The following is a 13,008-nucleotide window of genomic DNA, read 5'->3' on the forward strand; positions in this document are numbered from 1 at the left end:
TTGGGAGGCTAAGGCAGGAGAATCACTTGAACCCGGGAGGCAGAGGTTGTAGTGAGCCGAGATCATGGCATTGCACTCCCGCCTGGGCAACAAGAAAGAAGGAAATAGAAATTCTACATAAATCTGGCCAGGCATGGTGGCTCATGCTTGTAATCCCAGCACTTTGGGAGGCTGAGGCAGGTGGATTACTTGAGGTAAGGAGTTCAACATCAGCCTGGCCAACATAGTGAAACCCCAACTCTACTAAAAATACAAAATAATTAGCCAGGCATGGTGGCATGCGCCTGTAGTCCTAGCTACCCAGGAGGCTGAGTCAGGAGAATCGTTTGAACCTGGGAGGTTGAGGTTGCAGTGAGCTGAAATCATGCCACTGCACTCCAGCCTGGGCAACAGAGTGAGCCTCTGTCTAAAAAAATAAAAAAAGTTCTACATAATTCTGATCTTTAAAAATGATAGTTCCCTTTGGAATTAAATCAGATATCATTTTAGAAATGTCTTTCCCACTGCCTTTTCTATCTACTGTCTTTCCTGACCCCTAGTCCAGCTTCACAGTAGTGTCCCTGTAACATGATAAACCATAAATGTACAGGAATTCTCTGCAGCCATTAAAAGCAAAAGATGTAGTAGGTGATAGTTAAGATGATAACTTAAATAGGTAATTTTAAAAGCTACAAGTCTAATACAACATGGAAGTAATTTGTTGTGAGGATGGTAAGGAGCTAAATACTATTAAAGATTGTATTGTAAAGTTTGGGTTTGTTTGAATTTTTGTCTTCTATTGGAATTCTTTCTCTCAGCACTCTTACTTCTCTCCATGTACCTGCCTCTATTCTCCATAAAAGATATAATGTTTGCCTTCTAGTGCTATGGGGTCCACAGGGAAGGATACAAATGCAATATGTTGTTTTCCCCCTTATTTCAGATCTTTTGTGTAATACAGATTATCAGTGTTTTAAATTTAATAAACATACTTTTGGAAAATTTGCTATAGAATTTTAAAATATTATTTTAATATAAGGAATGTCAAGCTTCTTTAAAACTAAAGTTCAAGAACTGGGTTTTCCATTTTGTTTTTCTAAAAGTAACTTTTTAACTATAGAAAAATTAGTTTTCTACTTTCTGTTTAGTTTGTCTTCTACCTCACATGCCCTCTGTAATCACCATTATTATCTAACACCTAGCCCAGTGCCAGTAGGCATATAATAAATATTTGTTGAATGAGTGAGGAGTACTATTTTTTCACATATTATGGTATTATTAAAATATTTGACCCAAAACAATTTTTAGATTTAAACATTAAGGAAACTAATATCATTAGTATGGTTTATAACTTCAGTGATAAAGCCTTTTTCCTGATCATTTATGTATCTTAAGGTAAGGGTAAGTATAGAAATGATAAATACATAAGGTATTTGTACATTCCTTGTGAACTGAAAATAAGGTTGTTATATAATTACATTGAAATTAACATATTGCATTCACTTTATGTATTTTAGAAGCATTTAATTTGAAATAGGTTTAATATATAATTACCCTATTAAACATAATTTTGTTATATACATTCTGTAATCTTACTGACAAGTTGGATCATTGTTGATTTTTACCTTAACTATCAAATTCTTAAACACATGTAGAAGTCGATTGTAGTAATCAATATGTAATAGGGAAACAGTTTTAAAATTAGTCTATAAAAAATTGATTTTGGTTCTCTTTAGATCTGTTTCACCCTAAGTGTCTTGTTTTGACCAGGAGAGGAAAAAATGCCTTTTCCATTTCTTATTTTAACTATGTTGTATTGTTCTCTCATGTAACAATAATACTTTCTGAAGGAGGAATAAATGTAGAAAGACGACCCAGCATTAGGTGCAAAAGTTTCTCAAGACTCTGATGCAGTCTGCTTAGTACTCTTCCTCTGCTAAATTAACTGACCAACCTGGGCCTAAGAACAATATTTTCCTCTGGGCAAAGAGTTTACAAGATACTAATCTTAATATTAACTCTTTATCTTATTATAACCAGCAGAGATAGCTAGTCTGAATTCACTAGCACAATATGATTCTCTTTGCACTAATAAGTATTCTTGGTAGTAAGAAACATAATCAAAATAGTTGAGGATTTATTTTGAAATATTTGTTTTTCTTCCTTGTTATTTACTTTTAAAAAACATCTTACATTTAGTAATTTCTTTTTCTTTAATTATTTTCCCATTCACCTCTATGACTGGCAGTTCTCAAATTAAACCACTTAAAAGCTAGAATCTGCTAGAGAATTTTCTCCAGTATGTAAATGCTAGGTGGAAATTAGGATGTATTGGAATTGTCATGTGATTAACTGTTCAGTGTCTAATCAAGTAGGTCCCTGTCCTCCTAGCAATTAGCAAGTGTCTTGAAGAAACTAATGAGAAAAAAATGATTTTTCTTATGTATGACAGATCCATTTTCTCCATAAATGTTACACATTGTTTATACAATCAGGAAGTGAAGAATCTGGGCACCGTACAATTTTTTTAAAACATAATTGGTGAAGTTTTTATTCATATTATATAATTTTTGACAACCAGTTCATAGTGTAATTTCTGTTTAGTAAAATTTTGGTTAGTTGAAGTGAGTTTAGGCCAGGCTTTGTGGCTCACACCTGTAATCCCAGCACTTTTGGAGACCATGACAGACAGATTGCCTGGGGTCGGGGGTTCGAGACCAGCCTGGCTAAAATGGTGAAACCTGGTCTCTACTAAAAATACAAAAATTAGCTGGGCATGGTGGTGGGCACCTGTAATCCCAGCTACTCAGGAGGCTGAGACAGGAGAATCACTTGAACCCAGGAGGCGGAGGTTGCAGTTTAGTTGAGTTAGCTAAGAGGCAAGTGGCAATAAAATGTATTCAGTGACCCTCTTATAGAACATATTCTGAATTGAAATACATCTGTCTACATTTATCAGTAACAGTGAAACAGCTCTTTGTTAAATAGGTCACTAGGTTTTTGAAAGCAGAAGATTATTCAATTTGTTTTGATTGGATGAACCAAATGTTTCACTAAACCACATAATGTGAAAAAAGCCACAAGTCTTTTTCTTTAGTTTAAATATAGACATCTTAAAAATGAATAAGTAAATAATAAATTATAAAGATCTTTTAAGTGGTTTTCATTGTTTTATGAGAAACTATTGATGTAACTTTAAATGTGAACTATAAAATAATGTTACTTGAATATGAACAGTTTACCCGAATGTTTTTATCTGATCTGCAGAAATTGAAGGTTATTTAAATATCATTCTTTAAAGTGAAAGAAATGTAATTATTTCATCATTAACAGTATTTTCTCAGGATACTACTGTATAAATGCAGAAGGGGTGAGCCCTTTGAGATGGAAGAAGTAATTGAAATTCTTATAAGACTAAGAAGACAGTTTCTTCACCTAACTCAACTATTCACAGCTAACTTGGTGGTCTGAGTTGGCTTATTTTACTAAACACCTACCTAGCCATAGGATAGCTATTTTAAAAAATATAATAAGCAAGACCTAAAGATAAGAAATCACTTCTTTTGACCAGAGAAGTGGACAAAAGTTAGTCTAAAGTAGAGATAATTACCTCTAGAGCTTTCTGGTCACCATCACAACTAATTGAGGCTCAAAGTAAAACAGGAAGACCAGAGAAATGAGAAAGAAAGGAGGGAAAGAGAGAAAGTAGAAAGAATAGGTGACTGTGCTGGACAGTTAGAGTACTAAATACATGTTTTTTATTCATTTATTGTCAAATAACAACATCTTATTTAGAACATTAATATGCTGCACAAACATTGGTACGTCTCACTTTATGGGTTGCCTTTAAAAAAGCAGTAAGACCATTCACAAATAAGTTGTTTTACTAATTGTTAAGAAATATTTTTCTTTTATGGAATTCCTACAAATTAAAATGTCTGCTCAGTAAGCATTTCTGATGAAATAGCTTTATATGATCATATGTAGTCATTATATTCCAGCATGCTTTTTTTGCCTTGTATTGTATTTATTTATGTCCTTTTGTCTTCTCCCCAATTATTAGAATTTTTAAATGTTGAAAGCAAGAATTGTTAGGTTTTCACAGTGCCTAGCCCACAGAGTTAGTGTTTAGTAATTAATTATGTTGATTTGATTAGATTTTATTACTATCTTCTAGACATCAACTAGTCAGGCAGTCTTCCGTCTCCAGTCTGGCATCTGCCATCTCTTCCGAGAAACTTTAATTAACAAAGGTTTTGTGGAAATCCAAACTCCTAAAATTATTTCAGGTATGCTTCAAAATATTTCTCTTAATTTTTAAAAATAAATTTGCTTTCCAAGAATTGCTTTATATTAATAAAATTTTTAACTTGAGAATCCCAGAGGTCCCTTAAGGTTTATTGCCATGAGATTACTGTTTTGAAGACCATCTTACATAGCAACAATCATATATCACCAGCCTTAATAAGTACATTTTCTTATTCCAAGAGTCATTTTTTTATAATGATTATAAAGTGAGGCACTAACACACAAAGTGAGATTCTTGTTACAGAAGTTACACCAGGAACCACTTTCGTTGTATAGGTTTCTTTTGAAATTAGTATGCAGTTTTGTTTTGCACAAACTGCATTGTAAAATCAGTAAATATTAATGATGGAAAAATCTCCTTAATTCTTACTCTTGTATGAGAATCTTGTCTTAATCATTTTACCCTTTTTAGATTTGTTTAACACTAGAAAGTGTGTTACAAATGGCATTTTGGTTCAAATTCAAAATTGAACATTGCATTCTTAATAATTACAAAAATGATTATTCTAGCTCCCAGGGAAATTTTTTTTAAAAAGGAAAAATGATGAAAAATATCTTTTTTCATTTTTTTTTAATTTTACAACTCCAAAGTGGCTTTAATAGTTTTGAAATTGATGCAGAAAGGAAGCATATATATCCACAGAAGTGAAATAAAAGCACAGCCAAAGAAGTAAATTTGGTTTAAATATAAACGATTTAGAATCATGTGTAAGAAGACATATATAGAATATGATTTAGCCGCAGTTCTTTATTTTCCAGTTTTTCTTAAAGTGAACTACCTGAGCGTAAACTTTTTAATTAGAAGTTTATATTGATAAGCTTACAATTGATTATAATAATATAAATGTTTACATTTCAGCTGCCAGTGAAGGAGGAGCCAATGTTTTTACTGTGTCATATTTTAAAAATAATGCATACCTGGCTCAGTCCCCACAACTGTATAAGCAAATGTGCATTTGTGCTGATTTTGAGAAGGTTTTCTGTATTGGACCAGGTAAGATTTTGACAGTTATGTTTTATCCAAGTGGATAAATTGTACAGTAGTTACAATTTTAGAAACACATTTTACTTATATAATTTACAGACACTTTGAAACCCTAAATTATTTTATCTACTGACTACACAAATGCTACACTTTGAGGTAGAAAAGATGATATATTTGGGTAGACATTTTCCCAAAAAAAAAAAAAGTATGGTCAGTAGTACTTTAAAAAGTTGAGCATCATTCATATGAATACAATTACAAGCATTATGTGTTCTTATAGAGGAATGCTGAAGAAAATTTTTATCTTGAGAATATGTCATTTTTAAAATTTTTTATTTATTGTACTTTAGATTCTGGGGTACATGTGCAGATCATGCAAGATTGTTGCATAGTTACATTCATGGCTAGGTGGTTTGTTGCCACCATCCCCCCATCACCTATACCTGACATTTCTCTCCACATTATACCTCCCCTATCCTCCCTCCCATGATCCTTCCCATAGCACCCCCGCAAAGGACCCCAGTGTGTGATGCACCCCTCTTTGTGTCCAGGTGTTCTTGTTGTTCAACACCTGCCTATGAGAACATGCGGTGTTTGATTTTCTGTTCTTGTGTCAGTTTGCTGAGAATGATGGTTTCCAGGTTTATCCATGTCCCTACAAAGGACACAAACTCCTTGTTTTTTATGGCTACATAGTATTCCATGGTGTATATGTGCACATTTTCTTTGTCCAGTCTATCATTGATGGGCATTTGTGTTGGTTCCAGGTCTTTGCTATTCTAAACAGTGACACGATGAACATGAGTGTGCATGTGTCTTTAAAAGAGAACGATTTATAGTCCTTTGGGTATATACCTAGTAATGGAATTGCTGGGTCAAATGGAATTTCTATTTCCAGATCCTTGAGGAATCACCACACTGTCTTCCACAATGGTTGAACTAATTTACAGCCCCACCAACAGTGTAAACGTGATCCCACTTCTCCATATCCTTTCCAGCATCTGTTGTCTCCAGATTTTTTAACAATCGCCATTCTAACTGGCATGAGATGGTATCTCAATGTGGTTTTGATTTGCATTTCTCTAATGACCAATGATGATGAGCTTTTTTCATGTTTGTTGGCTTCTATATGTCTTCTTTTGAAAAGTGTCTGTTCATATCCTTTGCCCACTTTTGGATGGCTTTGTTTTTTTCTTGTAAGTCTGTTTCAGTTCTTTGTAGATTCTGGATATTAGCCCTTTGTCAGATGGATAGATTGCAAAAATATTTTCCCATTCTGTTGGTTGCCGGTTCGCTCTGATGATTGTTCCTTTTGCTGGACAGAAGCTCTGAAGTTTAATTAGATCCCATTTGTCTATTTTGGCTTTGTTTCCATTGCTTTTGGTGTTTTAGTCATGAAATCCTTGCGTATGCCTATGTCCTGAATGGTTTTGCCTAGGTTTTCTTCTAGGGTTTTTATGGCATTAGGTCTTATGTTTAAATCCTTAATCCATCTAGAGTTAATTTTAATCCTTGATCCATCTGGAGTTAATTTTAGTGTAAGGTGTCAGGAAGGGGTCCAGTTTCTGCTTTCTGCATATTGCTAGCCAATTTTCCCAACACCATTTATTAAACAGAGGATCCTTTCCCCATTGCTTGTTTTTGTCAGGTTTGTCAAAGATCAAATGATTGTAGATGTGTGGTGTTGCTCTAGAGGCCTCTGTTCTATTCCATTGGTCTATGTCTCTGTTTTGATACCAGTACCATGCTGTTTTGATTACTGTTGCCTTGTAGTACAGTTTGAAGTCCGGCAGCATGTTGCCACCAGCTTTGTTCTTTTTGCTTAGGATTGTCTTGGCTATGCGGGCTCTTTTTTGGTTCCATATGAAGTTTAAAGTGGTTTTTTCCAGTTCTGTGAAGAAGGTCATTGGTAGTTTGATGGGGATAGCATTAAACCTATAAATTGCTTTGGGTAGTATGGCCATTTTTACAGTATTGATTCTTCCTAACCATGAGCATGGAATGTTTTTCTATCTGTTTGTGTCTTCTCTTATTTTCTTGAGCAGTGGTTTGTAGTTCTCCTTGAAGAAGTCCTGAAAATGCATTTTTTGAAAATATACACCATCTGAAATATACCTAAGTATATATTTTAATAAACCTGAGTGCAGTTAGAAAATAATTAGCTCCCATTTGGACTCTTTTCAGCTCCCCATCAACACTAAAGAACAGGTAGTTGCAGTGGTCAAAGTAATATATGTTGTTGTCCTTTATAACTTCTTACTCTTGTACCTCTGTCTAATTTGCTACCAGTTTTATTCCAGAGCTATTCTCTTAAACTACTTTGTACTGTTCTTTCTATTGGTAATATGCTGATGTCCATTAGAAACTAACAAATATCTTATATTTAATAAATTATATTAATATGGTTTTTAAGAAATGTTGGCTAAAAGTCAAGCACAGGCACATAACCATGTAGCTTCTTTTTTGAAGCTAATTAGAAGTGAAAAGCCAGCTTTACTTTATTCTTTAAAACTTACCAAGTTATTTTATATATGTTTTTGATAGCTTAATAAAAATTAAATACTTGCTAATAGAGAAACTGGCAGGATATTAAGGGTCTTAATTTTTTGAATTTATTAACAAATTATTTGTTGAACACCTGCTACATATATAACCTTGTGCTAGGTATCACGTACATAAAAGAAGAATCAGCCAGCACTTCTCAAATGTTAATATGCATACAGATTACCTGGAGATCTTGTTAAAATGCAGATTCTGAAGCTGGGCACGGTGGCTCACGCGTGTAATCCCAGCACTTTGGGAGGCTGAGGCAGACAGATTGCCTGAGCTCAGGAGTTCGAGACCAGCCTGGGCAAATGGTGACCCCACCTCTAACTAAAATATAAAAAATTAGCCAGGCATGGTGCCTGTAGTTCCAGCTACTCAGGAGGCTGAGGCAGGAGAATTGCATGAACCCAGGAGGTGGAGGTTGCAATGAGCCAAGATTGCACCACTGCACTCCAGCCTGGGTGACAGAGTGAGATTCCATCTCAAAAAAAAAAAAAAAAAAAAAATGCAGATTCTGATCAGTAAATCTTGGGGGAGGCCTGAAATTCTCTAGTTCTCACAAGTTCCTGGGTATTGATGCTGTTCATTTGCAGCCCATGCTGTGAGTGACAAGGAAATCAACATTGTGCCTGCTCCCAAGATTGAGTAAGACATGCATACATATCACAGTCATAGGGAATAATCAAATAATTTTCACAATGAATAATCAGATTGTCTGTACACTCAGCAAATTGATGTAAATATATAATATAAGTAGTAAGTGTAAAAAGGAATAAAACAGTTTGTTAGAGTCACCATAAAAGAAAATTCAAACTGAAATGTGCTTCAAAGACTAGTATATATAGACAACAGAAATGACATTCTAGACAGGAAGCAGAGTAAGTAAAGAGCAGGGACTATACAAGAAAACAAAAATAAGAGAAGTTAGTTTTAAGAGAAATATAGGTTAGGATTAAATTATGAAAGCATAATGGTTTTAGGTTTTTTTTGTCATTTTATGTCTTACTACAGTAGTCATTTGGGAACCATTGTAAGTTTCTGAGCAAGGATGTGTTATAAGAGTATTATCAGTGATGTGAAAGATGGGTTGAGCTACAGTCAGGAAGACTGAACAGGAGGAAAAGACACCAAGGATATTAAGAGCTGGACTGAGCTTATGTTAATGTCTCTTAATATCCTCAGTGCCTTTTCATCCTGTCCAGCCTTCCTGACTCTAGCTTGGCTCATCTTTCACATCACTAATATTCCTATAAATGACTACTGTAGTCAAATGGAATATTGTTTGTTACTTTATTTGTAGAGTTTGACTTAATTTGAGTCAAGTTTTAATGGAATTGAGAAGAACTCACTATCTTGGTCATAATTGAATGTATTTTTAAATATTGAGAGGATATAGGATCTTGCATTCCCCCAGGGTTCTCATGAACCTCTCTTATTAATTTACATTTGGTACAGCTTTTATTGCATGAACTGTAGGAGTTTGTAATGAACTTGCTGTCCAAGAGAATGTGCAAACAGATGGTTTATCAGAGATCCTTCCAGCCCTGTAATATGAAAATAAAACCACTGGAATCCTAAATAAAATTTTGTATTTAAATCCCAATTTATCCAAAATTAAAAACAGTATTTGCTGTTTATTTCTTTTATTAACTTCACAGTATTCAGAGCAGAAGACTCTAATACCCATAGACATCTAACTGAGTTTGTTGGTTTGGACATTGAAATGGCTTTTAATTACCATTACCATGAAGTTATGGAAGAAATTGCTGACACCATGGTACAAATATTTAAAGGACTTCAAGAAAGGTAAAAAGTATTTTATATACCTAGATACACTTGATTTCAAATTGGTTTGGGCTCTTTTAAAAGAATTCTTCAATTTAAACATGTAAACTAAGTTTCTATACACATTTTAAAAAGATTTACCAGTTAGATGATCCATTTAATTGGTTGGAAAAATCCACACTCAAAATACTGCTTCTGGATCCAAATCATTTGGGGCCGCAACTAACTTCTATTTTGCGGGTAAATTTAGAACATTGTGAACAGTCCAACTGTATTTTGTTGTTGTTTTTTCCTTTATACTGATGTCCCAAATGTCTCAAGAAGTAGAGCAAGTGTTACTTTTGACAGTTTATTATTTGGGAAATAAGTGTGAGGGTAATGCTTAAGAGGTTGCATTCAGCAACATCCTGATAGCCTGAGTTCAAATCCCAGCTCTGCTGCTTTTCTGTGTGGACCTTGTACAGGTTATTTAACCCTGTGCCTTAGTTTCCTCAGCCATGAAGTGGTATTATTACCCACCATAGAGATAAAAAAGTTCCTTCAGTCAACTGAATCTGTCAATATGTAAATTAAGCCTGTGTCAAATATGGTTAATTCTTGAATCCGTTTATATTTACATTGAGTGCTCAGTAAAGATTAAAAACCAGTAGATTGAAAGGATGTTTAAACCTGTTTGGATCTGATGAATTAACACTTACAGAACTATTAGATGTGTTCTAGATGTTTAGAAAATTGAATTATATAGAATTCTAAACTGGGAAATAGCTCTTCCCTTTAAAGATCATTGAAAGTTGTTTACTTATGATGATGTTTAACATGGAGAAAATAGGAAAAGAAAATAGAAGCAAGTTACGTTGGTTAAGAAAGTCTATTTTTTCTCTTTCTGTATTTGTGACTATATTTCAAGTATTAGGTAAGCTATAATAGTCTAAGCTAGCATTTTAATAACTGACAAAGGATCATGTTTAAAATTTTATTTGAAGACCAGCAATTTTACTATTCTTTGTTGATATGTTTGATGTTTCATTGGTATTTTAAAAGAGTTCCAAAATATGAATTTTATTTACTGCATTGCACAGGTAATGAGTATGTTTAAGAATGCAGAAATTGGCTGGGTGTGGTGGATCATACTTATAATCCCAGCACTTTGGGAGGCCAAGGCAGGTGGATCACTTGAGGTCAGAAGTTCGAGACCAACCTGGCCAACGTAGCAAAACCCCGTCTCTACTAAAAAATACAAAAATTAGCCGGATGTGGTGGCAGCACCAGAAGGAGGCTGAGGCAGGGGAATCACTTGAACCCAAGAGGCAGAGGTTGCAGTGAGCAGAGGTCACACCACTGCACTCCAACCTGGGCAACACAGCAAGGCTCCATCTCAAAAAATAAAAAAAAAGAATGTAGAAATTAATCACTAATCTTATTTAATAATACTGTAGCATGAGTAGCAATATTTCCAGGCATTCTCTGCAGCTTTGTACCTTTGATGGCTAGTTAATTGCAGGAAGCCTTTTTTTTAATCTTTGTTATCTAAAACATTTTGATGTAGTTTATTTTAATCAATTTTCAATGGTTCATGGAAAAACTGATAATATTTTCCTTATAAGATGAAATATACTTTAGAACTACAATGAAGGAACACACAAAGCTTTTCTCATTTTCTGTTCACATTCATAATTCAAGAAAGTTGCAGAAACTCATTTTTTAAAAATACTGATAATAGAGTTTGACATTTCCACTTTGATTTTTATAATAACAGACTAATCATGAATTTGGGTCCTTGGGATCAGTCAAATCTCTACTTATAAATTAGACTCAGGACTCAGATGCCGTTACTGCTGAACTTTTTCAGTAGAGTTAAGGTGGCAATTTGAAAATAAAAGGCTTCTTTGTATGTTCCTCAAGTCATTTAAAAATTTTAAGTTTAGGTGTCACTTGTTTATTAGGTTATCTGGCTTGTGTCATGTTCCTGTCATGTTTATCATTAGTATTTACCTCTCATAGAAAAATACAGATACAAATGAATGTATATTATGTTGTACATATATGTATTATATATATCCAAGTATGTATATGTGTATAAAATACACGTATAAATGTATTTTAAAGTATTAATAGTCATATTTTTAGTTATGTCTACCATTGATAAACATATAATGAATGGGAGTTGATATATAAAGCAAAGAAAGGCTGTTTAAAAATCAATTATGGGGTCTTTCTAATCCTTCTTATATCAAGATTTGAATAAATCGGTGGCTAAGCTTTATTATTCCCCTGGAAGTCTGTAAGACCAGTCAAGAAATGATAGTGTTTTAATTTCAAGAATATAAATTCTAGGCTGGGTGTGATGCATATCTGTAATCCTCACACTTTGGGAGGTCAAGTTGGGCACATTGCTTGAGCCCAGAAGATTGAGACCTGCCTGGACAACATGGTGAAATCCCATCTCTACAAAAAGTAATAAAAAATTAGCCAGGCATTGTGGCACATGTCTTTAGTTCCAGCTACTTGGGAGGCTTGAGGTGGGAGGATTGCTTGGGCCCAGAAGGCCAAGGTTGTGGTGAGCCAAGATTGCACCACTGCACTCCAGCCTGAGCAACAGAGCAAGACCCTATCTTAGAAATTTAAAAAATAGAATGTAAATTCTAGTTAAAGAATTCTATATATAAAATACAAACATCCTTTTTTCTGTATATAGAATATAAACATACTTTTTTCAAGTCTGTTAATGATGGAAAAATTTCAAACACATAGAAAAGGATGTGCAATAGCCTAATGAGCCCCCATGAACTCATCGGCCAATCTCAATTGTTGTCAACTGTGGCCAATTTTGTTTTACTCATTTCCTATTATTTTGAAGCAAATCCCAGCCATCATTTAATCCATAAATACTCTAGCAAAAATACATTTTTTTTTGAGACAGAGCCTCGCTCTGTTGCCCAAGCTGAAGTGCAATGGTACGATCTCAGCTCACTGCAACCTCTGCCTCCCATTCAAGTGATTCTCCTGCCTCAGCCTCCCGACTATGCCCAGATGATTTTTGTAGTTTTAGTATAGACAGAGTTTCGCCATGTTGGCCAGGCTAGTCTCAAACTCCTGACCTCAGGTGATCCACCCCACTCCCCCTCCCAGAGTCCTGGGATTACAAGCATGACCCACTGCACCTGGCCAAAAATAGACTTTTTAAATCTCAATAAAATATCATCTTCCATAGCAGAAATTCAACTCAGTGCAGTAAACATTGTTTTGTACCTTCTCTCTCTCTATATATATATATAGGGTAGGCATGTACTATAGAGATTATCAAAATGGGAAAGAAATTGGCACTCCCTTGAACATGCAGTGTAATACATATAGGAAAAGATAAGACAAATATTCATTAATTTGGTCTTCTTCCATGATAACAA

At 34.4% G+C, this 13,008-nt stretch overlaps 1 protein-coding gene across 2 annotated transcripts in view; it reads left to right on the top strand.

Moving 5' to 3' along the window:
• DARS1 (aspartyl-tRNA synthetase 1) overlaps window positions 1–13,008 on the top strand; it is a 78,972-nt gene that overhangs the window by 53,773 nt on the left and 12,191 nt on the right. For both annotated transcript variants that reach the window (XM_035305020.3, XM_002749475.6), the window contains exons 8-10: window positions 4,157–4,268; window positions 5,147–5,281; window positions 9,478–9,625. In XM_035305020.3, coding sequence (XP_035160911.1) covers window positions 4,157–4,268; window positions 5,147–5,281; window positions 9,478–9,625 — 395 coding nt within the window. The remainder of the gene's footprint in view (window positions 1–4,156; window positions 4,269–5,146; window positions 5,282–9,477; window positions 9,626–13,008) is intronic.

Source organism: Callithrix jacchus, chromosome 6 (assembly GCF_049354715.1).
Source record: "Callithrix jacchus isolate 240 chromosome 6, calJac240_pri, whole genome shotgun sequence".
NCBI classification, from domain to species: Eukaryota; Metazoa; Chordata; class Mammalia; order Primates; family Cebidae; genus Callithrix; species Callithrix jacchus.